We start from the raw sequence: 25,343 nt of genomic DNA on the forward strand, positions 1-25,343 counted from the left end.
TTTGGGTACCAAACATGCGTGATTTTTCTCACGCGAGTGCAAAACGCATTACAATGTTTTCCACTCGCGCGGAAAAATCGCCAGTGTTCCTGTAACGCACCCGCACATTTTCCCGCAGCGCCCGTGTGAAAGAGGCCTAAGGGTAACAAAGGCTGAGCAAAACTATTAACCCCTTCTTTTCTACACTCCATAGTTAGTGACCTTAATCCCTCCACTTTCTTAAACCACCAGGGAAGCAGAAAATATAAACACGTATTAATATATAAAACATAGTCCGCACAATATATATAATCTGCTACATGCTGTACTCCTGTATTGTGTTGTATGTGTTTGGCTGAGACTTTTTAATTTCTTGTTTAATTTGATGTAGATGCTGAATAATGAGATCAGCCTGCAACAAACCGTGATTCATCAAGCCAGCCAGGCCCTGAATTGCTGCATAGATGAAGAGCATGGTAAAGGATCCCAAACAGAAGCAGAGGCTGAGCGTTTGCTGCTGGTAGCTAGTAAGTGTCCCTTATTGCGAGCCCAAATTTTGCAGTATTATGTTTTACAGTTTTCAAAATGTCAAAAATTATCATTAACGTGTTTTTTTTTTTACAAAATTACTGTAGGTAGTGCTGTAAGTACTACAAAACTGTAGGTGTGGATTGTTCAAGATTTAATTTACTCATGTCATGTGTCCCAACTGTGTCATTTGCTATATGCCCTTGTTTGTATGTTGAAGTGGACATTAATGTTTGCTTTTTTTCATCCATTTATCCAGAATTATAGTTCTAACAAAGATCTAAATTATGTTTATTTTACATTATCCACACTTGAAGCTGGCTGAAAGGCTATTGACTGCTCTGAATGTGTCGTTTTATTGTTTTCATTATTACTATTACACTCCCGGGAGCTCGTAAACTGAGCTGAGTTCTTACCAAATTGCAACATCCAGCATCCTCACTGCCTCACTCTCTGTTTTTGGATATTTCTAGCAGCCCACACACACACACTTATTTTTCTTAGGGCATCTATCATAAACTTCAACCTCTTGTACTGTGCTTTGCTAGCAAACTTCCTTAAGTGAACCTATCGCCTAGTTGGGGGCCACTAAACCACCAACAGCATGCCATTATGCAGCTGGGGTTCAGGGTACCAAACATGCCCATAGCAAGCTAATCCTTCCCAGCAAAGAATAGTAAATGATAATTTAAAGGGGTATTTCAGTTATAACAATGATAGGGGATTGGTGGGCGTCCTACCGCTGGGACCCCCACCAATCACGAGAACATGGGCCCCATAGAAATGAATGGTGCGGCGGTGTGCTTTTCCAACTAGCCACTCCTTCCATTTCAGGGGGGCTCCATGGGGGTATGGGGTCTTAGCAGTATGACCCCCAACTGACCGGAAGGTTGTCCCCTATCCTATGCATAGAGGATAACTTGTTATAACCAGAATGCCCCTTAAACTTACTGTGTGAAGAGTCCGGGACTCTTCTCCAGTGCCATCAGTCACATGCGCAATGAAGTGAGCTTGTACTGTCCTCAACATCAGTGCTTAAACCCAATCCCGCTAGAGAGGAGTTATGTACTTTTCTCCCAGTAAGTTTGATTTTCAGTTACTATTTTTTGCGTGGACGGATGGGTTGACGGATGGGTTTCCTTTGGGCAGGTTTGGAACCCTAAACCCCAGCTGCATAACTGTATGCTGGTGGTTTTGTGGCCCAAAACCAGGTGACGAGTCCATTTTAAGAAGCAGGATAAGCTGAGGTAAGAGACGAGATTGTTTTGATTCTTAATTATTTTATTTTTTTATATATAATTCCATTATCAGACACGTATACATTTTATATTGTACGTTTTCTTTTTTTTTTACCTTTTATCATATAATAACACATTGAATCCTTTTTTGTTTTACAGCTGAAAAAAGAGCTGCATTGCTTGCTGAGATGAATAGACTGAAGAGTGAGGGACCTCAGAAGAAACCCAATTCCCACGTCAATGATAGCACACCATCAAGGGGCCTTGTATCTGTTTCAGAAATATTCCTCCCTCTTAAAACAGATTTTGTCTGCAGCACCTCTCAAAGACCAGGTAAGTAGTTATTACCATTGCACTGCTTTTTGTTTCTGGAACCTTACTTTGTGTATGAGAGAAAAAAACAACTATCAAAATTTGTGCTTGTTGGTTAACACTGTTACCAGTAGATGGCAGCATCAGACTGTAACACGCGCGTTCATTTCTGAAAAGCTGCCTCGTATAAAACATGATCTTTATGATTATTTGACTTCTTTATTTTCTTTTTCTTTTAAATGCCATTCCATTTCACGATGTCACCTTATAGTTTGTTACTGCTGGACAGTGAGCCAGTTCATATTCAACAGTTTCTTATTATAGAGATATACCACAGAGTGCATAAATAAACTGTGGGCAAATTTAGACATGTAGAATAGACATACCTAGACTGTCTAGTCTTCCTTTATACCACCCATTAGTTGGCTTATTTCTTGCACAAATTTTGTACCAAATCTGGCAAAATTTTGGCATACATTGTCACCGAGCTCCTTCCATCCAAAACCACACCTTTTCTCGCCCAGTTTCCTTGGGGAACACAGAAGACCTTGGGTATAGCTCATCTCCATAGGAGGCGTGACACTAAGTGAAAACTGTTAAGCCCTCCTCCACAGCTATACCCTCAGCCTGGAGAGAGAGACTGCCAGTTTTTTGCTTAGTGTCCAAGGAGGCAAGACACTCCCTGCTCTGCAGGGCTGTTTTCTCCTTGTTTAAATTTTAGATTTTTACTTTTTTCTTTTCTTTTTGTTCCAGATCATCAGGGACAACAGAGACGCACTAGACCTCTCTGTTTCTCCCGGGGTTGAGCTGCGCCAGTGCCGGTCACCCGCACTGCTGCCTTCCCCACAGAAGGCAAGGTGGATCAGGGCAGCCTAGCTCCCCTACATCCCGCCAGCGCAAGGGTCGCCCTGCTGGAATGGACCGAGGGTGAAGACGGCTATGGTGAGAGATTGGCTTCTCCAGCCCTACGTCCCCCACCTCCCCACCCTGGTCTCCTGTGTGCCTGACCCCCATACTGGGCCTCTGGTCCCCTGCACGACTCTGTGGAGTAAGGCCTCGCCTCCGGCCGGCATTGGTATTCCGGTGCAAAAATCTTATCCCAGGCTCCGCGGCCTGCTAGGCCGCCATTCCGGGTCCCTGACTCTTCCGGCGGCGGGGTGGGCTCCCGCGGCCGGCAAGCCGCCATTCCGGGCCCCTGACTCTTCCGGCCGGCGGGGTGGGCTCCCGCGGCCGGCTTTGGGCTTGACTTATATGCCCCAGCAGGCCCCGGCCGACCGTCAGTGCCGGTCGGTGGGGCTCCGCAAATTTTGGCCCAGGCTTCGGCCTGCTGGGCCGCAATTTCGACCGGCCCGCGGGGTGGGCACCCGCGGCCGGTTTGATGCGCCACTCCGCCACAGGTCCCGGCGGTACATGCCGGGCGTCGCAAATTTAGTCCCCGACGTCACGGCCTGCTAGGCCGCAAAATTCCGGCCTCTGGTGGAGGGGGCGGGAACTTCTCCAGGCGCGAATTCTTCCCGCCGGGAGGTTCCTCCGCCCCCAGGGGATCGCAGCGCCGCCCTCAAGGCCGGCTCCCAATGGACCTGTATGGTTGGCCCCCCTTTTTCCTGATAATCTGTGCCCCTATATGGTGGCCCCCCTTTAGCCTCAGAGAGGCTGTGTTTAAAAAAAAAAAAATTATATATATATATAATATTAACAGATTTCTTGTGGGCTGCGCAGGACGCTGCAGCCTCAGGTGCTGCATGTCTGCATACCCTCTTTCCACACGCGGCATGGTGTTGCGCTCCCAGCCTGCGTCGCTGTTAGGGCATTTCCCCCTTTTTGGCGGTTTTTCTTGCCCTCTTCCAGGATACGGCGCTGGCCAAGTGCAAGCGCCCATTCCGTAGGCTGCATTCATCATCTCTCCAGTTATGGTGCCTGCCATGTGCATCCCCCCCCTAGGCGGTATACTGCACTCTCCCTGGCTGACGGCTGGCCATGTGCATGGCCCCCTTTTAGGCGGAATACTGCACCTTCACCGGATACGGTGCTGGCCATGTGCATGACCCCCTTCCTTAGGCGGAACGCTGCACTCTCTCTGGATTTGCTGCCGGCCATGTGCGTGACCCCCTTCCATGGGCGGAACGCAGCACTCTGACTGGATTCACTGCCGGCCATGCGCGTGACCCCCTTCTCTAGGCGGAACGCTGCACTCACTGGATTCACTGCCGGCCATGTGCGTGACCCCCTTCCATGGGCGGAACGCAGCACTCTCACTGGATTCACTGTCGGCCATGTGCGTGACCCCCTTCTTTAGGCGGAACGCTACACTCTCACTGGATCTGTTGCCGATCATGTGCATGACCCCCTTTTTAGGCGGAATACTGCACTCTCACCGGATACGGTACTGGCTTGTGCACGACCCCCTTCCATAGGCGGAATGCTGCACTCTCACTGATGTGCTATGATGTACTTATGTGCTATGTTACTATGCTGCACTCTCACTGGTTTCGCTGCCGGCCATAGGCATGACCCCCTTTCATAGGCGGTAGGCTGCACTCTCATTGGATTCGCTGCCGGCCTTGGGTATGCCTCCTTCCCTCAGGCAGCATACATACATCCCTCTGTCTGTGGTTGTTTTTTCGCAGGTACGTTGCTGGCCATGTGCATGTATCCCATACATGGCGGGGTGCTTGCACTCTCGCTGGACCCGTTGTCGGCCATATGCATGACCCCTCTTCCGTGGGCGGTGTACGCACTCTCGCTGGATTCGCTGCCAGCCATGGGCATGCCTTCCTTCCTTCCTCAGGTGACATACACACATTCTCACTGACTGTGTTTGTCTCTCACCAGTACGTTGCTGGCCATGTGTATGACTCCCATACATGGGGGTGCTCGCACTCTCCCTGGATGAGATGCTGGCCATGTGCATTACCCTCCCTTTTTTCTGGGCGGCATGCTACACTCTCACCGGATACATTGCTGGCCATGAGAATGGCCCTCTAACATGGGTGGAACGCTTGCACTCCCATTGGATACGGTGCTGGCCTTGTGCGTGACCACCCCTCATTCCATGGGCAGATTTTGGCACGCTCATGAGATTCACGACTGTCCTTGTATGGCTGTGCTGGACTTGTACATGTCCCCCTTCATTGGCAGAGTACTTGCACTCTTGCTAAGTTCAGTGTTGGGTGTATTATTGCACACTCACTTAATGCTAGGATAACCCTGTGCATGTTCCCCTTTCACTAGGTAGACCTCCTGCGTTCATGCTGAATTATACGGTATGTCCTGCTTCTCTGAACAATTCCCCTTTTCGGGGCGGACTGCTTGCGTTCCATCGCATGCTATACTAGGCTTGTGCATAACTCCCTTTCAGGTTGCACCTTGCAATTCCGTACATGCTGTGGCACTCTGTGGCGAGCCCCCTTCTTTCGCTGAAGTAACCTTTTTGCAGTGAGCGGACGTTCTTGTGCGTTGTTTGGGCTGTGTATGCCTTCTCCTCCTGTAGGTGGGTTGGCCTTCTCACTGCTTACAGGGCTGCTCGTACGTATGCCTCACCTGCTTCCTGCGGCATACTTTTGTTTTCTTGGGATACGATGCTTGCCGCAAGCCTTGCACTCGTCTCTAAGGAGTTCATTCTGTCCACCTGACCCGGACAGGCTCTACTTGCACTCTGCTGCACGGAGCTGGGTGGTACTTATTCATTTAGTTGGCCCTTCATCCCAGGGAGTGTTCGTAGTTCCTAGATGCGTGCCCATTCGTCCTTCCGCGGTATTACTTCCCTGCGCTAGTGGTCACATGGTCGAGAGTGCTGTTGTCTGCAGCGCCCCTCGAATTCTTCGTTGGCTCTGGCAGGACTGCGGTTCCCTTGCCTGCTGCAATTTCCTCCTCTTCGGATGCAGTGTGGTATGAGTCCTTCCTCTTGGCGCCTCTACGCTTCAGTCTGATCTGCTACCAGGTGCGGGCCGCTTTTCTCGGGAAGGTCACCCAAAATTCTCTTGGGTGCTCGATTACCCAGGTCCGGAGGACTTCCACCTTGGGTTCTTCAGGGTATTCGCCTTCTGCGAGGCGGTGAACCGGGCATCTCACAGTGTAGCAGGGTTCTGCTTTTGAGCTGTCCTATGACTTCCCTGTTGCCCACTCCTCCTTTCGGTTGGAGGGTGTTATGCCGGCCTCTGTCTCGACTACCATTATCTTGCCGTCTCTGTTTGGCTCCCGCTCGGTACAGATCACTCCGATGTGGCTTCTGCCCCGCCAGACTTCAGAGGCTGTTCCTTCACTGTCCTCCCCTTCTGGGGAGAGCATGGTTGTTCATGTGGATGGTTCCGGTGTTCCTTTTGGCCTCGTACTGTCTCCCTTGTTCACACTGGCTGTATTAGCTGTGCCTATTTTCCGAGTCTACCGCGTTTCTGTCCTCCCACTGAGAGCAGATTGCGTGGTCCATTCTAAGTCAATGGTCCTACTGTAGACTTACCTTCTCGGTAACTTGGGGGGACTACCTTTCGGTCCAGATTGTCCTTTGATCTCCCACACCGGGACTGTAGAACATGGCTACATCAGCATGGACTTTAGCCTGTCTTGTCCTGGCATCTGGCGGATGCTGGGCGGACCCTTTGGTTCCTTTCCGTCTGTCCTTCTGCTCCCCCACTCGGGTGAATAGGGACAACGTTGCTCGGGGGCCGACGGGACCAGTTTTGTCGACCCTTCTGCCCGTGTTACTGGTCTGCGCCTGATCACATTGGGTTTTCGCCCGCTTGCCAGGCAACTCCAGTGGGTTCGCTACTGTCCGCTCCTGGCTGTGTTTCGTCCAGGATCTGTCGTAAGATTTATGTTTTTTTTTTGTCTGGGGTTCTGTGGGAAGCTGTGCATTCCCCACTCTGACTTTTCTCTCCCCATGGTTCTGTCTTTTTTTTCCAGTCCGGCCTGGGACTGGGATTCCTTTTCTTGAGGTGTCAAGTGTCGGCGCTGTTCTTCCTCTTCCAGCGTTCCCCGGCCCTCTGGGCTGGTCAAGACCTTCTTATTCGAAGTGGCTCTTTGGTTCCTCTGTACTGTCCTTCGGTACCGCCCTGGGAACTACATACTGAGCTCTCGGCGCTCCAATCTTGTCCTTGGAGCCGTTACAGAAGTTCTCTCTACCCCGGCTGTCCTGTACGGTTGTGTTTCCGTATCAGTCGTGTCTCTGACGGGTGCCTGAATGGCTCCCTTTTTTTGTCCGAGCCTTCTGTCTTTCCCAGGACAGGGCTGTTCTACATTCCGTTTCTTCCTTCCTTCTGAAGGTGGTGTTTGCCTTTCGCTTCAACACGTCACCGATTTGGACGTTGTTTGGGCCTGGCCGTTTTTACTTGGAGATCTCCGACTCTTGTCGACGTTCGGTCTCTTGGGTTTCCTGGAGGCCCGCGCTTAGGGTTAACGGACTCTGCGGTGTTTTTTCCTCCGCGTTATCAGATTGGCTATTGCTGAGGTTACCGCACCGAGGGCAGGATTCTGCCTTGCTGTCACCGAGAGCGATCGGTGCCTCCTGGGCCGGAGGCATTGGGCTTCGGCCATGCATTTGGGCAAGGCGGCCACAGGTCTTCCTTGCACGCCTTACCGAGTTCTACAGGGTGCATACTCTGGCTTTGGCAGATGCTGCCTTGGCCCGCCTGGGTCTGCAGGCGGCGGTTCCTTGATGCCTTCGGGTGCTTCGCCTTGGAGCTGTGGTCCCTCCCCTTTTGGACTGCTTTTGAACGTCCTAAGGTCTTCTGTGTCCCCCAAGGAAACTGGGGGCGAGAAAATGAGATTTTTGTATAACTTACCAGTAAAATCTTTCTCGCTCTTTCCTTGGGGGACACAGCACCCACCCATTCATTTGTTTTTCTCTACACGGTTTCCGAGTTTTTTGTTACCCGTTGGGTAGTTGGCTTGTTGGTTCCTTGTTGGACTTTGCCTTTTCTCACTACTTGGACACGCAACTGGCAGTCTCTCTCTCCAGGCTGAGGGTATAGCTGTGGAGGAGGGGCTTAACAGTTTTCACTTAGTGTCACGCCTCCTATGGAGATGAGCTATACCCAAGGTCTTCTGTGTCCCCCAAGGAAAGAGCGAGAAAGAGATTTTACTGGTAAGTTATACAAAAATCTTGTTTTTCTCAAAAGCCGCACTTAGGCTACTTTCACACTAGCGTTAAAGTTTTCCGGTATTGAGTACCGGAAAAAAAACGCTTCAGTTTTGCATCAGGATGTCTTTAGTTCAGTCCTTTTTACGGTATTTGGCCGGAGAACATACCACAGCATGCTGCGATATTTTCTCCGGCAAAAATTCTGGAACACTTGCCGGATCGGCATTAATTTCCATTGAAATTTATTAATGCCGGATCCGGTGCCAAGTGTTCTGGAAAAACTGATCCGGTTTCCCGGTCTGCGCATGCGCAGACCTTTTAAATCTGTGAAAAAAAAATATATCGGATCCATTTTTGCCGGATAACACCAGAGAGACGGATCCGGTATTGGAGTTATTCAATATAGATTTTAGCAAAACAGCTGGGTCAGTACAATTATAAGACCTAGCACTTTGCTCAGGTAGGGCAGCATAAAATTGGTGATGAATTCCCTTTAGAAAGGTGGCACACAGAGTGCTAGAATTCTGGCTCAGTTTGATTTGCATTTTGGTGCTGACATTTCTGTTCCATGGTAACATGCCCTAATCGTTCAGATACTGTGCAGACTAAAAGGAATAGAAGCACATGAATGTTTCTTAAAGGGGTATGAAGGTCCTGTTATATTGATGGCCGTTAGTTTAATAATGATTATTACTAGCTGCACATGTGCAGCTTGTATTATAAAGTGGCCAACCCCTTTAAGTGCCTGGTTCTTGAGATAAGTGAGTCCTATAGGTAGGGCTTGGATCCGGGCCTATCAGACCATAAATGTCCCAGATAGGAATACCCCTTTAAGCAGCACCTGATTTATCAGTGGCTAATGTTTTGGATGCTTAATCTGGTACCTCTTTAGACTGTCTAGTCTGTCTTTTCATATGTTGGCTTACTATGCCCCAAATTGTTTGCGCTTGATGTTGCATTAAAGCCATGCCCCTGTGCAGTAAAATCGCCCCCACTTTTCTGCGGAGCCATACCTTCTTGGAATGAAAAGTGAATAAAACAGCTCCATTCACACGTCCGCAAATGGGTCCGCATCCGTTCCGCAATTTTGCGGAACGGGTGCGGACCCATTCATTTTCTATGGGGACGGAATGGATGCGGACCGCACACAGTGTGCTGTCAGCATCCTCATTTACGGAGCGCGGCCCAGATCTTCAGCTCCGCAAAAGATAGAACATGTCCTATTCTTGTCCGCAGCTTGCGGACAAGAATAGGCATTTCTATAGGGGTGCCGGGCGGGTGTGTTGCGGATCCGCAACACACCACGGACGTGTGAATGGAGCCTAAAGTAGGCACATGGCAAATTGCGTCAAGATTCTGGCACATTTAAATAGCAGTTATGCCCAATGAGTTGTAAGAAATTGTGCTCCTGAATTGTCATGCTGTGCGAGCCTCAAGGACTTACTGAATCTGACTTATCAGATCCTTTTGAGACGTTTCTGACCAAGTAATAGTATCTGCTAGACTAATGGTAAAGAACTGAATATAAAGATGGTACTTTCTCGTCTCTGCACACTAAATTAAATTGTACATTTTGCCTTTCACAGAGTCTGCAAATTACTACTTTTTCATAATTATCAGAGCAGGAGCAGAAAACATGGTGGCCACTCCTCTGTCTAGTATTTCCAGTTCAATGAAAGGGGACGCGTTAGCCTTCCCAACTATATTTAGTCTGTAAGTAACTGGTGCCATTTGCAATCTCTAATGTTGTGTGTGGTCAGATTTTTGGTAGATATTTCTGATTTTGAATAATTGTTTTTTTTAGTGAAGATGTCTCTAATAACTTTGCAGTCTACATAGATGTCTACAGCTTGGTAAGTGTGCAGTCTCGAGCTCATTTTTGTAGTAACATATTTAAATCTGTTCATTATGAGCGAAGCTTATCTTATACTGCATATTTTAGGCACAAAGAAAAGAAGTTCCCTCCACTGATAAGAGGAAAAAGGCAGTGAAGTCAAAGGTAACTAATCACAGTTTCTAAATGTTTTCATTCCGATCATTTGCTAATCCATTTAAGAGCCATGAATTGGTACTTTTCTCATGGATTAGCTTCCCGCATAGCTCTCTAATGCTGCCACTTGTCAGTAGATGCTATACATTTGCCTTATAATGGCAATGTTACTATTATTATGGTTTTATTATTGTGATTATCATTAATACTCTATAGCTGTATGTCTACCAGGAATCCTAATGGCTGTGAAATCCTCTGAACAATCAACATGAGTTGGTTAAGGTTAGAGTTTAGTGTTGCTAATCATAAGCAAGAAAAAGCATCCTATAACAGCCTTGGTAGGCTAAAGCATTTGTTTCACCATAATAGCGTATCGCCTATCCATAGGATCATGAAAATAAGGGTCCATGATTGAATGGAGCTAGGGTCTCACACTGCCGCTCCATTCATCTCTACAGGACTGAGGGAAATAGCCAAGCATAGTGCTTGGCTATCTCCATCAGTCCCATAGAGTTGACTCTGGAAACCCTATTCTCCTAGTTGATGGTGGTCCGAATGATCAGACCCTCGTTTTTGTTATTGGTGTGGGTACTAGCAAACAGCCACCACTGATCAGATACTTATCACCTTTCCTGTGGATCAGTGGTAAGTTTGTTATGGTAAAACAATCTCTTTAAAAGGTTTGTTCACACCATTATGGGGTTAGGATATTTAAATGTTACCAGTGCATATGACCATAAGTGAGGGCTCCTATGGCATGCAACCACTGTTTGAGGGCCACTTTATCTGTAACATCCATGCATCATAATTGGGCATATCGAAAGGGGTTTTCCAGTTTTATGAAGATATTGCTTAAAGGGATTGTCAGAGTTACAGAGGACCTGTCGCCTCTCCTGATATGTCTTATTTAGTATCTACTTGCATTCCCCATGAAATAATGATTCTGGAGCATCTATTCTAGGGCTACTTTCACACTTGCGGCAGAGTATTCCGGCAATCCGTACGCAAACGGATGCATTTGTGAGATGGATCCGTCTGACAAATGCATTGCAATGCTGGATCCGTCTTTCCAGTTGTCATCCGGAAAAACGAATTCGGTATTTTTTATTTTCACATGTTTAAATGTCTGCGCATGCGCGGACTGGAAGAACGGATCCGTGAATGCAGCAACATTACAATGGAAATTAATGCCAGATCCAGCATTCAGGCAAGTGTTCTGGATTTTTGGCCGGAGAGAAAAATACAGCATGCTGCTGTATTTTCTCAGGCGAAAAAACGTAAGAGGGACTGAACTGATGCATCCTGAACGGATTGCTCTCCCTAGGACGGAACTCAATACCTGAAAAGATAAACGCTAGTGTGATAGTACCCTAACTGCTCTATGACGTTCCAGTAAAGGTACAGATGAAGGTGTGTCCCTGTACAGTCTGACACCTGCAGCACTGATTGGGCAGAGTCAGACACACCCGCTACTGGTAACACCCAGCAGTACCTTTACTGCAGACTGCTGGCAATTTATTTGTAAACTTCTAGCAGGAATGATACAGGAATGGAAAATCATAGTCATAAAAATGGATCCTCCAGAATTGGTATTACATGGGGAATGCAAGTAGTTACTAAAACTGTCATGTCAGGAGAGGTGAGAGGTCCTCTTTAAATATTTCATTATACTGATCTGCTGTGGGGCTGGTAAAATAATAAAAATACCTTATCTTCACCAGCCCCTTTGATCCATTGCTGCTGCTCCTTCCTCTTCCGCCTACTGCAGACAATGAGATATTGTTGCGGCAACAGTGGTGAAGTCCTGTTTACCGCTGCAGCCTATCAGAGGTCTTGGACTGTACACTGTTGAGGCCACTTATTGGATGCAGCAGTATACGGGACGTCACTGCCACAACTGCAATATCTCACTGGCTGCGATCTGGAGAAGATGAAAGGAGCAGCAGCGCTGGATCGGAGGGGCAGATGAAGGCGAGATGTATTACTTTACCAGCCCCACAGCAGGCTAGCATAATAAAATTTTAACTTAGAGCGATTAAAGGGGTTGCTCCATCAGCGTGTTTCAATAGCCTTAAAAATATTTGCTTTTCGTTGAATGAGAGCACTTAATCAGATGCATCAAACATGTACATCGCTTACCCTGCTGTGAGCTGAGAAGTGGATACAGTTGTACCCAGGCTAGAGTATGCTGTGCGAGTTAAAGGGGTATTCCCATTGATGGCATATCTCTAGGATGCTGCTCCCATCTCTAGTGATGAAGCTTTATTACATATAAAAGTTGTACTGCCCTTAAATGATGTGGTATAAAATGCTACTTCTTTGTCCAGGCTCCACACAGAACTCGGCATGGTTCTGCTTTTCATCTCATGCAAACACTTCTTCTGTATTTGGTATGATTCTTCATGTCTCCTGGTGTTCACAGCCTGCTTTGTTGGTGTGACAGTACTCTATATTGTGCAGGGTGTTTAACAATTAGTGTAATATAACATTTGTGCCAACGTTTTATTTAAAGATTTTAGACCTGGATGTCCTTTTCATCAGTCAGTGCAGGGCTTTCCTCACTTTTAGTTTTTGTTGAAATGCAATGAAACCTGTTTGGTCTCTTACCAGATTAGCCTCTAGTATTTTCCTACCTTCACACTGAGCAATGAATACACCTTGCTATGAAAATACGAAATGTGCTTTTGTTTCTTCACTAAGATTAGGGTTAAAGGGTTTAATTTCTAAAGTTATCCTCTATCCATAGGATAGAGCATAACCATCTGATCGGTCAAGGTCAGACATCTGGGACCCCCACTGATTGAGAACACGTAGTATCACTGGCCTGGGTGGGGCTAAGCTCCGTTTACTTGAATGGAACTTGGCCGCGCCCAGGCCATTGATACTAGTTGTGACGTCACTGGTCCTGCGGTAAACAGTCAGAAGGCCGCGGCGCTCCTGGAGCACCGCTGCCTTCTCAAACAGCTGAACGGCGGGGGTCCCGGGTGTCGGACCCCCGCCGATCAGATGCTGATTATTTATCCAGAGGATAGATCATCAGTTTAAACAAACTGCAGAACCCCTTTAACCAGGCATTACTTAAAGGGGCTTTCTCTGATTTTCGATTTGATGGTTAATCCTTAAAATACAAAATCAATGTATCGTCTTGGACCCCCGTGATCAGTATCCAAGAATTGTAATATATATAATGTGGCCGTGCCTGGTACTGCAGCTCAGCCATGTTTACTTGAGTTGAATGTGTAGGTACATTGATATGCCTGGATAAACAACGAAGGGGCCCCCATCTCTCTGCTGATCAGTGGTGGACCTGGTGGTCGGATGGCCTTTCCTGCAGTGTTATTTTAGGTCTAAATTCTTTCATTCTCTTTTCATGCTTTTCATCATATATAAAGTACATGTTTAGAAAGATATAGAAAGGCCAATATCTACACAATGTACAGAGTACCGTATCTAAAGAAAATAAATGTTGCCCACATTGTGTATAAAGATTTCAGAGAATATGTAATGAATAGCTAAACCAATACAATTGAACCAAAGCATGTATAGGGTGCTGCACACGATGCAACTTATTCTTTAGCTCTTGGGGCTGCACAGATTTTCTTGCACTTTCCACATGGTGGTTGAAAGGGCACATTATGGTGTTTTTTCTGTGATGGAGATATATTTGGGAATACTGAATATAAATGCATAATGAGGAAGTTCCATTAAAGGGAATCTTAGTCAATGCATACTATTTCATATGTAGTCATACTTCAGATGGACTGTATTTACTTATTGTTCTTTCTGATTTTAGGCAATTACTCCAAAGAGGCTTTTGACTTCAATCACTGTGAGTACGATGGGCAGATTTACTACTAATATTTAGACAGTGTAGTCATGCAGTGTATTATAAATTCAGTGCATTTTGCTGGCAGTTAGACACTTATTGGTTGGTTTACTTTGGGCCAAAAAAAGGAACCCAGCACCATGCCTCGGTGTTACATAATTTACAGTACTCCCACAGTTAGCTTGCGCGCTTCAAGCAAGCGCCAAGTCATGCCACTCCTGTTGAAATCATCTTTTTGTGCGTACTGATGTCCCAGCTTTCTCTCTGTGACCTCCCCTCATTCTCCACCTCTTCTATCAAGTTTGTCAGGCAAACGCTGATTAGCACTTGCAGATCCTTTCATCAGTACGTGCCTACCGTGAGCTTGCTGATAACTTCTGAGTTACAGTTCCTTACAGGCATGTACAAAATCCACCTCTCCTTTTGAGGGTACCACCCTTAGGGAGGCTAGTCGTTTGTAGGGTGGGAAATGATCTCATTGAGCATAAGGACTTAAACTCTGCCCGCAATAGAGTACATAAGGCTATGATACTGTATGCTCCAATGGTCTGGCGCTGCCCTCATTAGTCTGTAAATGGGTAAAATACAGTTTTAAAGCTTTTGTAGGCAGTCTGTCACTGGTATTGCACAATTTTCACCAAAGGACATCTGTTCTCCTAAGTGGTACTTTAATAAATGTCCCAAAATGTCTTTATGGGTAGGACAGGATAGACCAGATAACATTCCTTCAAAGGCCATAGACACATTTGTGTCAAAAATAGTTACCTTCTAAAAGTTGCACAAAGTCTGTCTGCAGTTGTCATCCTTTTATTCAGTCTCTGACCCCTGATATGTAGTTTGCAGCCTGCTTCTAGTTTTAAACTTTTGGCTGTGTGGGCATGCCCCTCTTAGTAATATATGCTTGATGTGGGGCCTGTGTGTCCGAGATGCTGCTGCCTTCACTAGCCTTTATGTACTAGCACTGCTTCAGTTCTGTACTCCTTCTTATAATGCCCCTGTATAATCTCCCCTTTACTGTGTATACATTGACTGATGCTGTCTATGTGGGTGATTTTCCCCCCTTTCCCTGTAGATTCTGCCCTGAGTTCTCTCTTTTGTCTTTAGGCTAATTTCACATTGGCATTTTGGTTTCTGTTTGTGAGATCCGTTCAGTTTTGCCCTTAATGCGTTTTGAATGGATAAGGATCCGCTCAGAATCCATCAGTTTGCATCAGTTCAGTCTCCATTCCGCTTTGGAGGCGGACACCAAAATGCTGCTTGCAGCGTTTTGGTGTCCGTCTGACGAAACTGAGCCAAACGGATCCGTCCTAACACTGCTCAGTGTAATGTGATATGTATTCTCATGCTGTATATACTACAATGTTTACATTGCTAATTCTTCTTCTTTTATTGTAGAAGAGCAACATTCATACACCAGGTGAGCGGCTTGTATAAAATCTTCTAACTGTGGAAACCAATATAATATTGTCTGGCTAATGCATACCAACTAACTCTGTCTTCTCACAGCTTTATCTAGCCCAGGAGGGCCAAGTGCTGTCCGTACCAGTAACTTTGTTCTTGTTGGGAGCCATAAGCTTTCTTTAGCTTCAGTTGGAAGCAACAAATTTCTTTTAGATAAGGTAATAACTCAATATTTAAATGTCTGTGATTGTAGATGCATGTCAGTGGCAAATGTCCAAAGACACCCATGTCCAATGCTGCTCCATTCAACTCTATGGGACTGCCGGAGATAACAGAGTACTCCCACAGCTCCATTCAGACAGGCACACTCAGCACCACTTGTTCTCATGATTGGTGGGGGTCCCAGCAGTCCGACGACCTCAATCGGACATTTATCCCAAATCCTGTGGAAAGAGTATAAGTTTGGTGGGGGGAAAACCCCTTTAGGTGTTCATACCCTTCCTACTGTTTGGGTGGTATATTCCCTTTCTGTGTCTACCTGCAGTTAAGCATATTGTCATCCGTAAGGTTTACATTAACTTACATACGGCTCACAACATGTACACATCTGGATCAGAGGCATTGCTTGTGGTCAGGGAACTTGATTTGCACGGATAAAATAACCCTCTGCATTGAATCGTATTTCCAATGTGGTGCTGCAGAGTCTTGAGCCTGAAAGCCCTGGTAGAAGTATCTGTAGCCCTGGTCCCCTGGAAGAGGGATCATGATTGTTCCAGTTTGGCATAATACAGCCTCAGAAAGTTTGCCGGCTAAAGCGTGATGTTTCATAGTTCCATTCATATACTACAATAACGCCTTTCTTTCCCCATATAGGTTCCATTTTTGTCTCCTTTAGAAGGTCACATTTGTCTAAAACTTAAATGCCAAGTAAATTCATCTGTGGAAGAAAGAGGCTTCTTGGTGAGTGTTCTCTATGTTACATATGTTAAATTCATCACAAGATCCTAATATTTATACAGTAGTAATTCATTATTATTTAAAAGAGTTGTCAGAGTTCAGTTTTTATATGGACAAACTGATTAACTCCCTTCCCTGAGCCCCTTATGATCCAGAGCTGCCCCCCATCCTCTCTTCCGGGCTGCAGCCGGGACTTTGTTCTCTATGCAGCCAATCACTGGCTTTAGCAGTCTCACGTTGTGTACACCTCTGAGGTTAGTGATTGGCTGCGATGGTTACGTGCATTATACGGCATGTCATCCCTGCTGCAGCCTGTTAGAGGATGGGTCGGCAGCACTGGATCTGTGGGTGCTTGCAAAAAAAACTTGGGACCTTGTCTGCAACATTAAAGGGGGTCTGCAGATGTTAATATTAATGACCTACAGTCGTGGCCAAAAGTTTTGAGAATGACACAAATATTAGTTTTCACAAAGTTTGCTGCTAAACTGCTTTTAGATCTTTGTTTCAGCTGTTTCTGTGATGTAGTGAAATATAATTACACGCACTTCATACGTTTCAAAGGCTTTTATCGACAATTACATGACATTTATGCAAAGAGTCAGTATTTGCAGTGTTGGCCCTTCTTTTTCAGGACCTCTGCAATTCGACTGGGCATGCTCTCAATCAACTTCTGGGCCAATTCCTGACTGATAGCAACCCATTCTTTCATAATCACTTGTTGGATTTTGTCAGAATTAGTGGGTTTTTGTTTGTCCACCCGCCTCTTGAGGATTGACCACAAGTTCTCAATGGGATTAAGATCTGGGGAGTTTCCAGGCCATGGACCCAAAATGTCAACGTTTTGGTCCCCGAGCCACTTAGTTATCACTTTTGCCTTATGGCACGGTGCTCCATCGTGCTGGAAAATGCATTGTTCTTCACCAAACTGTTTCATTGTTGGAAGAAGTTGCTGTTGGAGGGTGTTTTGGTACCATTCTTTATTCATGGCTGTGTTTTTGGGCAAAATTGTGAGTGAGCCCACTCCCTTGGATGAGAAGCAACCCCACACATGAATGGTCTCAGAATGCTTTACTGTTGGCATGACACAGGACTGATGGTAGCGCTCACCTTTTCTTCTCCGGACAAGCCTTTTTCCAGATGCCCCAAACAATCGGAAAGAGGCTTCATCGGAGAATATGACTTTGCCCCAGTCCTCAGCAGTCCATTCACCATACTTTCTGCAGAAGATCAATCTGTCCCTGATGTTTTTTTTGGAGAGAAGTGGCTTCTTTGCTGCCCTTCTTGACACCAGGCCATCTTCCAAAAGTCTTCGCCTCACTGTGCGTGCAGATGCGCTCACACCTGCCTGCTGCCACTCCTGAGCAAGCTCTGCACTGGTGGCACTCCGATCCCGCAGCTGAATCCTCTTTAGGAGACGATCCTGGCGCTTGCTGGACTTTCTTGGACGCCCTGAAGCCTTAACAAGAATTGAACCTCTTTCCTTGAAGTTCTTGATGATCCTATAAATTGTTGATTGAGGTGCAATCTTAGTAGCCACAATATCCTTGCCTGTGAAGCCATTTTTATGCAATGCAATGATGGCTGCACACGTTTCTTTGCAGGTCACCATGGTTAACAATGGAAGAACAATGATTTCAAGCATCACCCTCCTTTTAACATGTCAAGTCTGCCATTTTAACCCAATCAGCCTGACATAATGATCTCCAGCCTTGTGCTCGTCAACATTCTCACCTGAGTTAACAAGACGATTACAGAAATGATCTCAGCAGGTCCTTTAATGACAGCAATGAAATGCAGTGGAAAGGTTTTTTTTTGGGGTTAAGTTAATTTTCATGGCAAAGAAGGACTATGCAATTCATCTGATCACTCTTCATAACATTCTGGAGTATATGCAAATTGCTATTATAAAAACTTAAGTAGCAACTTTTCCAATATTTATGTAATTCTCAAAACTTTTGGCCACGACTGTATGTTCAGGATAGGTCATCAATATCTGATCGGCGGGGGTCTGTTACCCAGCACCCTCCTGATCAGCTTTTTGAAGAGGAGGCTCCATGTGAGTGCTGCTTCCTGTTCATTACACTGCACTTCATCTCAGAAGTGCAGTGTAATACACGTACTTGCTCCATTCAAGTAAATGGCGCAAGTGCTTGTAATTACACTACGCCACCGCTACAGGGGAGACGAAACGTAGTGTGAAGACCAGGAAGTGGCGCACACATGGAACACCGCCTCCTTGTCTCTCGGGGGAGCCTGGTGTCGGGCCCCTGCTGATCAGATATTGATGCCTGTCCTGAGGATAGGTCATTAATATTAACAGCCGGACTACCTCTTTAAACCTATGGGAGCTACATGATTTTGTTTAGATACTAAACCGTTTTTGCTGTGACTTTTTATTATAGTTGTTTGGTTGTATATGTGTACAGGGTTTTTCAAGTTAAAGCGAACCTGTCACCATGATTTTGCGCATAGAGCTGGGGACATGGGCTGCTAGATGGCCACTAGCACATCTGCAGTGCCCATGTCCCCAGCTCTGTGTGCAAAATCATGGTGACAGGTTCGCTTTAAATAAATAAGTCCCCAGCAGCAGTAATTGTGATAAAATACCAAATGAAGTAATATTTGCCAGTCTTTTCCACTGCTTCCATTTCCGGTCCTGTAGCGCTGACCTCCTCTTTACAGCCACAGCAGTTAATTTCCGTGCACACCACGTCATTCTGCAGTCGATCTTTGGCAGTGAGCGCTGGCGGCAGCAGAAGGTAGTTTACACATCCGTAGTTCATTGCGGATCCGCAATACACCCGGCCGGCACCCCCATAGAAATGCCTATTCTTGTCCGCAATTGCGGACCAGAATATTACAGGTTCTATTTTTTTCGGCAGCCGCGGACCAGAAGATTGGCGGCGCACTCTGGAAATGCGGATGCGGAGAGCACATAGTGTGCTCTCCGCATCCATTCCATTCCCATAGAGAATGAATGGGTCCGCAATTTGCGGAAAGGATGCGGACCCATTATTACGGATGTGTGAATGGAGCTTTAACGTGTGCTCTGTTATCTGTGCAGCTAAATACTGCACGGCGAGATAAAGCTTTTTATATTGAATGTAGGGCAAATTCCGGCTGTGCTTTCCATAAGCCAAAACAAATACTGGCAGCTTGTTAGAGGTTTGCAATTTTCATATCACACCTAATCCCTTAAAATGAGTGTAACCTATCTTCTGTGCTATTCAAATAATTCCCCCAGAAATCTGTTCCATTGGCATAGGTTGACTCCATTGGCGATGAAAAGCAAATCTGTTCTGCAAATGATTTTTATTTAACAGATGGATTTTGTAGCAGCACATAAAGCTTAAAGCGCCGTCTTCTACACATGACCCCACTGCAGGGAGGATACTGTGTTTCCTGCTATCATTGGCATCAAATACAGTTTTAAAAGCTATACATGGTGTATATTTGTAGAAGGAGCTTACTAAAGGCTTCACATTACTTTACCAAGGGAGCAGGAGATTTCATATTGGAAATGCAAAAAGATGGTAGCACTTACCTTGTTTGTGTTCCAGACTATGTTTGAAGATGTAAGTGGCTTTGGGGCCTGGCATCGGCGTTGGTGTGTGTTGTCTGGCTACTGCATTTCATACTGGACATACCCAGATGATGAAAGAAGAAAGGTTAGTCTCTGAAATACCATATTTGTGTGTGTGTCCATTTGGCATTGCATATGTGGCCTTGAGGTTGGAGTGTGTGCCATCTACCAGACCCCCAAGAGTTTGACTTATATAATGTGTCTAAGCGATTTATTTAGCCAGATCCACTTTGTACACAAAATCCACTTTACAGCTTACAAATCTGTAGTTCACTGGTGTGTGCGCTGTTTGGGAAGGCACCGATGGTCCTGTGAGTACCATAGGCTCCTCTCTGCTTTCCCTAGGCCAGTGACAAAACGTTCATCGGTCAAATGACGTAGGCACAGCTCAGCGCCATAGAAGTGAATGGAGCTGAGCGTGATGCCAAGTACAGCCGCTATACAATGTACAGCGCTGTGCTTGGTAAGCTGAGAGAAGGTAGTGCAGCGCACAGGAGTGCCGGTGCCTTCTCAAACAGCTGATTGGCAGGGGTCCCGGGTGTCGGAGCCACACTGATCAGATACCGATGACCTATCCATTGGATAGGTCATCAGTATTCAAATCTCAGAAAACCCTTTTAAGAATAGACATTTACGTTAAAAAAAATCTTTTTTTTTTTCTTATTTCATGTGAATTTGTTTCATACTGAAAGCTTTAAATCACAATGAGTGTACTACAATATCTCTCTAGTGTTAGAGAAGACACGGGGCGCCAGATTTTTAGCATAGATGATGGTGGCTGTTCCCTTCCACTAAGCCACGTGATTTTCTAAAAAAAAATTTAAAAAAATCCAGAAGCATGAATGGTGGAAAATCTTAAAGTTGCAAATTGTTGCACACAATCCACTCGCGCAAAAAATAGCCACTTTTCTATAAAAGTGGCGTACAGCTTTGAAACATTCCCCCCCACTGTTGACCGCACATAACTGAATTCTATGTGAACGCAGACTAAGTGCCTGTAAGACGTCAGCTTCAATAGGGGGTCTAGTTTACAGCAGAGAAAGGTTAGTCAGACCCCAGAGGGATTATTTTATATGCTTGTTATGTTCACTTTTCTTTTTACTGCTTTCTAGAATCCTATTGGAAGACTAAATCTTGCAAACTGCACAAGCAAAAAAATAGAGCCAGCCAATCGGGAGTTCTGTGCAAGGCCCAATACTTTTGAATTGATTACAGTCCGTCCACAAAGAGAGGGCGATAGAGAAACACTGGTCAGCCAATGCAGAGATACACTCTGTGTCACTAAGTAAGTATCACGTGTGGCGTTCATAAAAATCTGCATCCTTTTTGTATCCCTTAATGCACATATAGACCAATTAGTAGAAATTAGGTGTTCATTGTCCTGTCACATTTAGGGCTCATTCAAAGAACTGTATTCGTGTGTCCACATCCGTTCGGCAATTTTGCGGAACGGATGAGAACCCATTCATTACAATGGGGCCACAAAAGATGCGGACAGCACACCGTGTGCTGTCTGCATCCGTACTTCTGTTCTACTTCAGCTTGTCCTATTGTTGTCCGCAATTGTGGACAAAAATAAGCATTTCTATCATAGGGACGGCCATGTGCAGTCCGCAAAATGAGGAAAGCTCACAGCAAGTATCTGTGTTTTGCGAACCCCAAAACGCATACTGTCGTCTGAATGAGCCCTCATGGCAGCACTGGAGATTGTCTGAAGAATTCTATATCTTTATATATAGACTGTGAATGTAATCACTCCTGATTTATCGGTTTTATTAAATTAATTGTGTATTGCATGAAATCGCCATTCTGGAGCGTCTCTTCTTTTGACTCTATATGGTGCCAGTTCCTCTGTTATTCACAGTAGAAGTTTAGGAATACATTTACAGCTGTCAGTAACTCTTATTGCCTGTTTTATCCCTGCACAACATGACATCTCTATGGTATATATGTATCCTGAACTGTTACTAACTCTGCTTGCCTGCGTTTTTCCTGCATAACATCTCCATAGTAAATTTTCATTTTGAACCATGTTAGTAACTGTGCTTGTCTGATTTATCCCTGCATAACATAAAATCGTCATGGTATATATTTATCTTCAAACTTGTTAGTAACTCTGCTTGCCTGCTTTGTCCCTGCACCACATCACTTCTGGATGGTATATACGCATTGTAAGCCTTGTTAGTAACTCGGCTTGCCTGTTTTACCCCTGCGTAACATCAATCTCCATGGTATACTGTATATGTATCTTGAACCTTGTTAGTAACTCTGCTTGCCTGCTTTTACATCTCCCTGGTATATTACCCAGCTGGGTGTTACTAGTTGGCGATGTTTCCCTGCATTGTCTGCCAATGTCCAATCAGTGCTGGTAGGAGCAGACTGTGCAGGGATACACCCAGTTGTCAATCTACTCCTAGATTTATAGTTGGAATAACCGAGGAAAGACGCACATAGAAACATACAGTTATTAAAAAAGATACTTCACCTGTTTAAGAAAATGGAGAGGAAAAGTCAGAGTGGGCAGAATTAGTCAGACCGGGAACTAAAGTCTGTGTCTGCTGGCTATTATATGACTGCATTATAGGGTGCCTTTTTTACAGCACCTCATAAAAAAAGGCTGATGTTCACGGCCTGGGTTCTTTCATGAAAATATGCTCACCTCCCAGTCCTTTAATTTTATAACGCTTACATATAATACTTTGTCATTTATATTAAAGGTGGACCTACATTTTAAAAGGGTATTCCCATCTGGGAAATATATGGCATATCCACAGTATGTCATAAATGCATGATCGGTGAGCATTTGGTGCTCTTTCCATTCAAGTGTGTGGGAATTATTCCCCCTCCTATACCTCCGACATGCCACTATATAGGTATACGGTTTTACCACACGCTGAGTGCAAGGGGCTTATAGATACATTCAGTGTATGTGCCAGTATGCACATAAAGACAAGACGCAAGGTGTGAACAGACCCTGTAGGCATGTAGCGTTATCTCCTTCATATTGTATATGACTGGGACAGCAGACACAAAGTTATCGCTATAGCTCACTGGTTAGACATGGAACCAGGAACACCATTCTAGGAAAATCTTCTATCTTTTTCTTATTCCCCCCCCCCCCTTCCCCCTTATTTGTGAAGAGCATTGGGTAAATGGCTGTGCATTTAATCTCCCTACCAAGTTCTGTCTTTCCGAATGTATCATCCTCGGGTCAATTCCGCGTAACCACACTGTGACTGACCGATTCTGTGTCTTCACTCTGAACAGTATTTCTTTTACATTCTCACTGAGAACCGAATGGATATCCATAGAATAGCCTCTGGTCCACAGTGAAGATGCTGCATCTTTCGGAGAGTCACAGCGCAGTCACGTGTTCCCACACACAACAGAACATTTAAACCAGGCATCAACAACCTACAGCACTCCATCCTTTCTGAGACTACAACTCCCAGAATCCTACTTTCACTTCAATGGGAGTTCCAAGAACAGCCGAGCAAGTGTGCATGCTGGAAGTTGTCGTTTCCCAACCAAGGTTGCTGACCCCTGAGTTAAAAGATTTCTCCATAGTGTAGCTTTAATACTGAATGCACACCTTTCCCATCTTATAGTGCTTGCTCATCATGTCTTTCTCCTTTCTGTCCAGGAACTGGCTGTCGGCAGACACTAAGGATGAGCGGAACCTTTGGATGCAAAAAGTAAACCAAGTTGTTTTGGATCTGCGCATGTGGCAGCCAGATGCCTGTTATAGGCCAGCTACCAAGGCTTAGAAATGGTGGGAGTTTACTAAAGTGCCATTCATTGTACAGCACGTTCCTTTTCCCGTGTCTTCTACTTTACTGCAGGCGTATTATACACATATATATGTGAAGTCACTGGCTGCAAAGAAAATGTATTTATTCTTTTTCATTGACCTCATTGATTTACACTTGACCACTTTTTGATAGGAGAACCCATGCGTAGGGGGTGGTTATACAATGCGATTGCTTTAGCTTATGTTCTTAGATCTGTTTTTAGTCTTTTTTTATTGGATTGGGTTGGTAATGGGATTGTGCCTTTTGGGAGAGCTTTAACTTTCTGCTATATTATGTGCAATATAAAACCCAGTGTTGGGACCTCGATGATGAGCACAGTTTTAATATAAATGTTTGCTTTCAATATTGCAAAACTGCTGTCCTCTTTATAAAAGTGGGTCACGCCACGTTGCGCTGGTTTTTAACCCTTGTAAACACTCGCCTTGCTCTCTATGACCCAACGTTTTGTTTCTTAAGATGGAAGCCTTGCCTTTTTCCTTTACAACATATTTTTCTGATACGTGGTACTTGATTCCATCTGCATCTATCTAATTGTAACCAAACTGATTGTGTTGTGCTGTGCTAATATGTTGTATGGATTATTTGCCATCTATAGGGCTTGGGGACATCCGCTAACAAATGCCAGAGTTGATTTTAAGGTTTTTTTGGTTTTTTTTTCTTTGTCGACTAAACAAGTTGTATTGTAATTGTAAGCTTAGGGAGCAAGTGAAACAAATGGGATCTGCAATATTTTAGTCGTGTGATTTTATAAAGCTGCTGGATTGCCAGCTACGTACTTTACTAGTTAAATATTTTATTCATATAGGGAATACGTGTTTAGGAAACATTTGTAGATCGAAGAGCTGTTTTAAACAGCAGTTAATGTACTGAGATAAGTTACCAACAGTAGAAGCAAAGGACAAGCTGACGTCATTAAGGGCCCGTTCATACGGCATTTTATGTAGACTGAATTTGGGAGCGGACACCTGTGGCTGAATTTAGCTATTGGCGATGTTTCAGATTTCAGAGTGGCGGTTTGCGGCCGCACCATCTTTTCACCACAATCTTCAGCGTTGCCTCATTGAAATGAATGGGAGGCAGAAACCACAGGCTGCTGACAAAACTTTGGCGTCCGTGTCCACTCCAGAATTCACCTCTTAAAAATAGACAGCGTGACCGGGCCCTTAGACTTCACGTGGAGAACGAATAGAAAAATGTAATTTCACACATACTTCAGCTCATACGAGTCACACTATCCATGGCTGCTTAGCCAGAGATTGCTAACTGCCAGTATCTCAGCTTAATGTCACAATTTTTCTGGACTTGAAGCAATGTTTGCTGTAAATCATGGATGTCAAACTCATGGCCCTCCCAGCTACAACAACTACAATTTCTAGAACAGTGTTTCCCAACCAGTGTGCCTCCAGCTGTTGCAAAACTACAACTCCCAGCATGCCCGGACAGCCTTTGGCTGTGCGGGCATGCTGGGAGGTGTAGTTTTGCAGCAGCTGGAGGCACACTGGTTGGGAAACACTGTTCTAGCATGCCCCGCTAGCTGATTGATGTCCAGGCATGATGGGAGTTGTAGTTTTGCAACAGCTGGGAGTGCCACAAGTTTGACATCCCTGCTGTAAATCATAACTTTTGTTACTATTAAAAAAA

At 45.3% G+C, this 25,343-nt stretch overlaps 1 protein-coding gene and 1 long non-coding RNA gene across 2 annotated transcripts in view; one reads left to right on the top strand and one right to left on the bottom strand.

Moving 5' to 3' along the window:
- The window catches only part of LOC121001981, a 31,329-nt gene extending 23,598 nt beyond the window's left edge, over positions 1-7,731 (bottom strand). The window contains exons 1-2 of the long non-coding RNA XR_005779192.1: positions 7,623-7,731; positions 4,130-4,132 (exon numbers count right to left, since the gene is read on the bottom strand). This is a non-coding gene — a long non-coding RNA (uncharacterized LOC121001981). The remainder of the gene's footprint in view (positions 1-4,129; positions 4,133-7,622) is intronic.
- ANLN (anillin actin binding protein) overlaps positions 1-24,342 on the top strand; it is a 64,742-nt gene extending 40,400 nt beyond the window's left edge. The window contains exons 13-24 of the mRNA XM_040433268.1: positions 371-506; positions 1,905-2,078; positions 9,720-9,846; positions 9,938-9,986; positions 10,076-10,132; positions 13,917-13,952; positions 15,345-15,366; positions 15,456-15,568; positions 16,224-16,310; positions 19,868-19,975; positions 21,003-21,175; positions 23,534-24,342. Of these exons, the coding sequence (XP_040289202.1) occupies positions 371-506; positions 1,905-2,078; positions 9,720-9,846; positions 9,938-9,986; positions 10,076-10,132; positions 13,917-13,952; positions 15,345-15,366; positions 15,456-15,568; positions 16,224-16,310; positions 19,868-19,975; positions 21,003-21,175; positions 23,534-23,657 (1,206 nt within the window). The 3' untranslated portion in view covers positions 23,658-24,342. The remainder of the gene's footprint in view (positions 1-370; positions 507-1,904; positions 2,079-9,719; positions 9,847-9,937; positions 9,987-10,075; positions 10,133-13,916; positions 13,953-15,344; positions 15,367-15,455; positions 15,569-16,223; positions 16,311-19,867; positions 19,976-21,002; positions 21,176-23,533) is intronic.
- Positions 24,343-25,343: the final 1,001 nt, after the last annotated feature.

This window comes from Bufo bufo, chromosome 5 (genome assembly GCF_905171765.1).
Source record: "Bufo bufo chromosome 5, aBufBuf1.1, whole genome shotgun sequence".
Taxonomy (NCBI): Eukaryota; Metazoa; Chordata; class Amphibia; order Anura; family Bufonidae; genus Bufo; species Bufo bufo.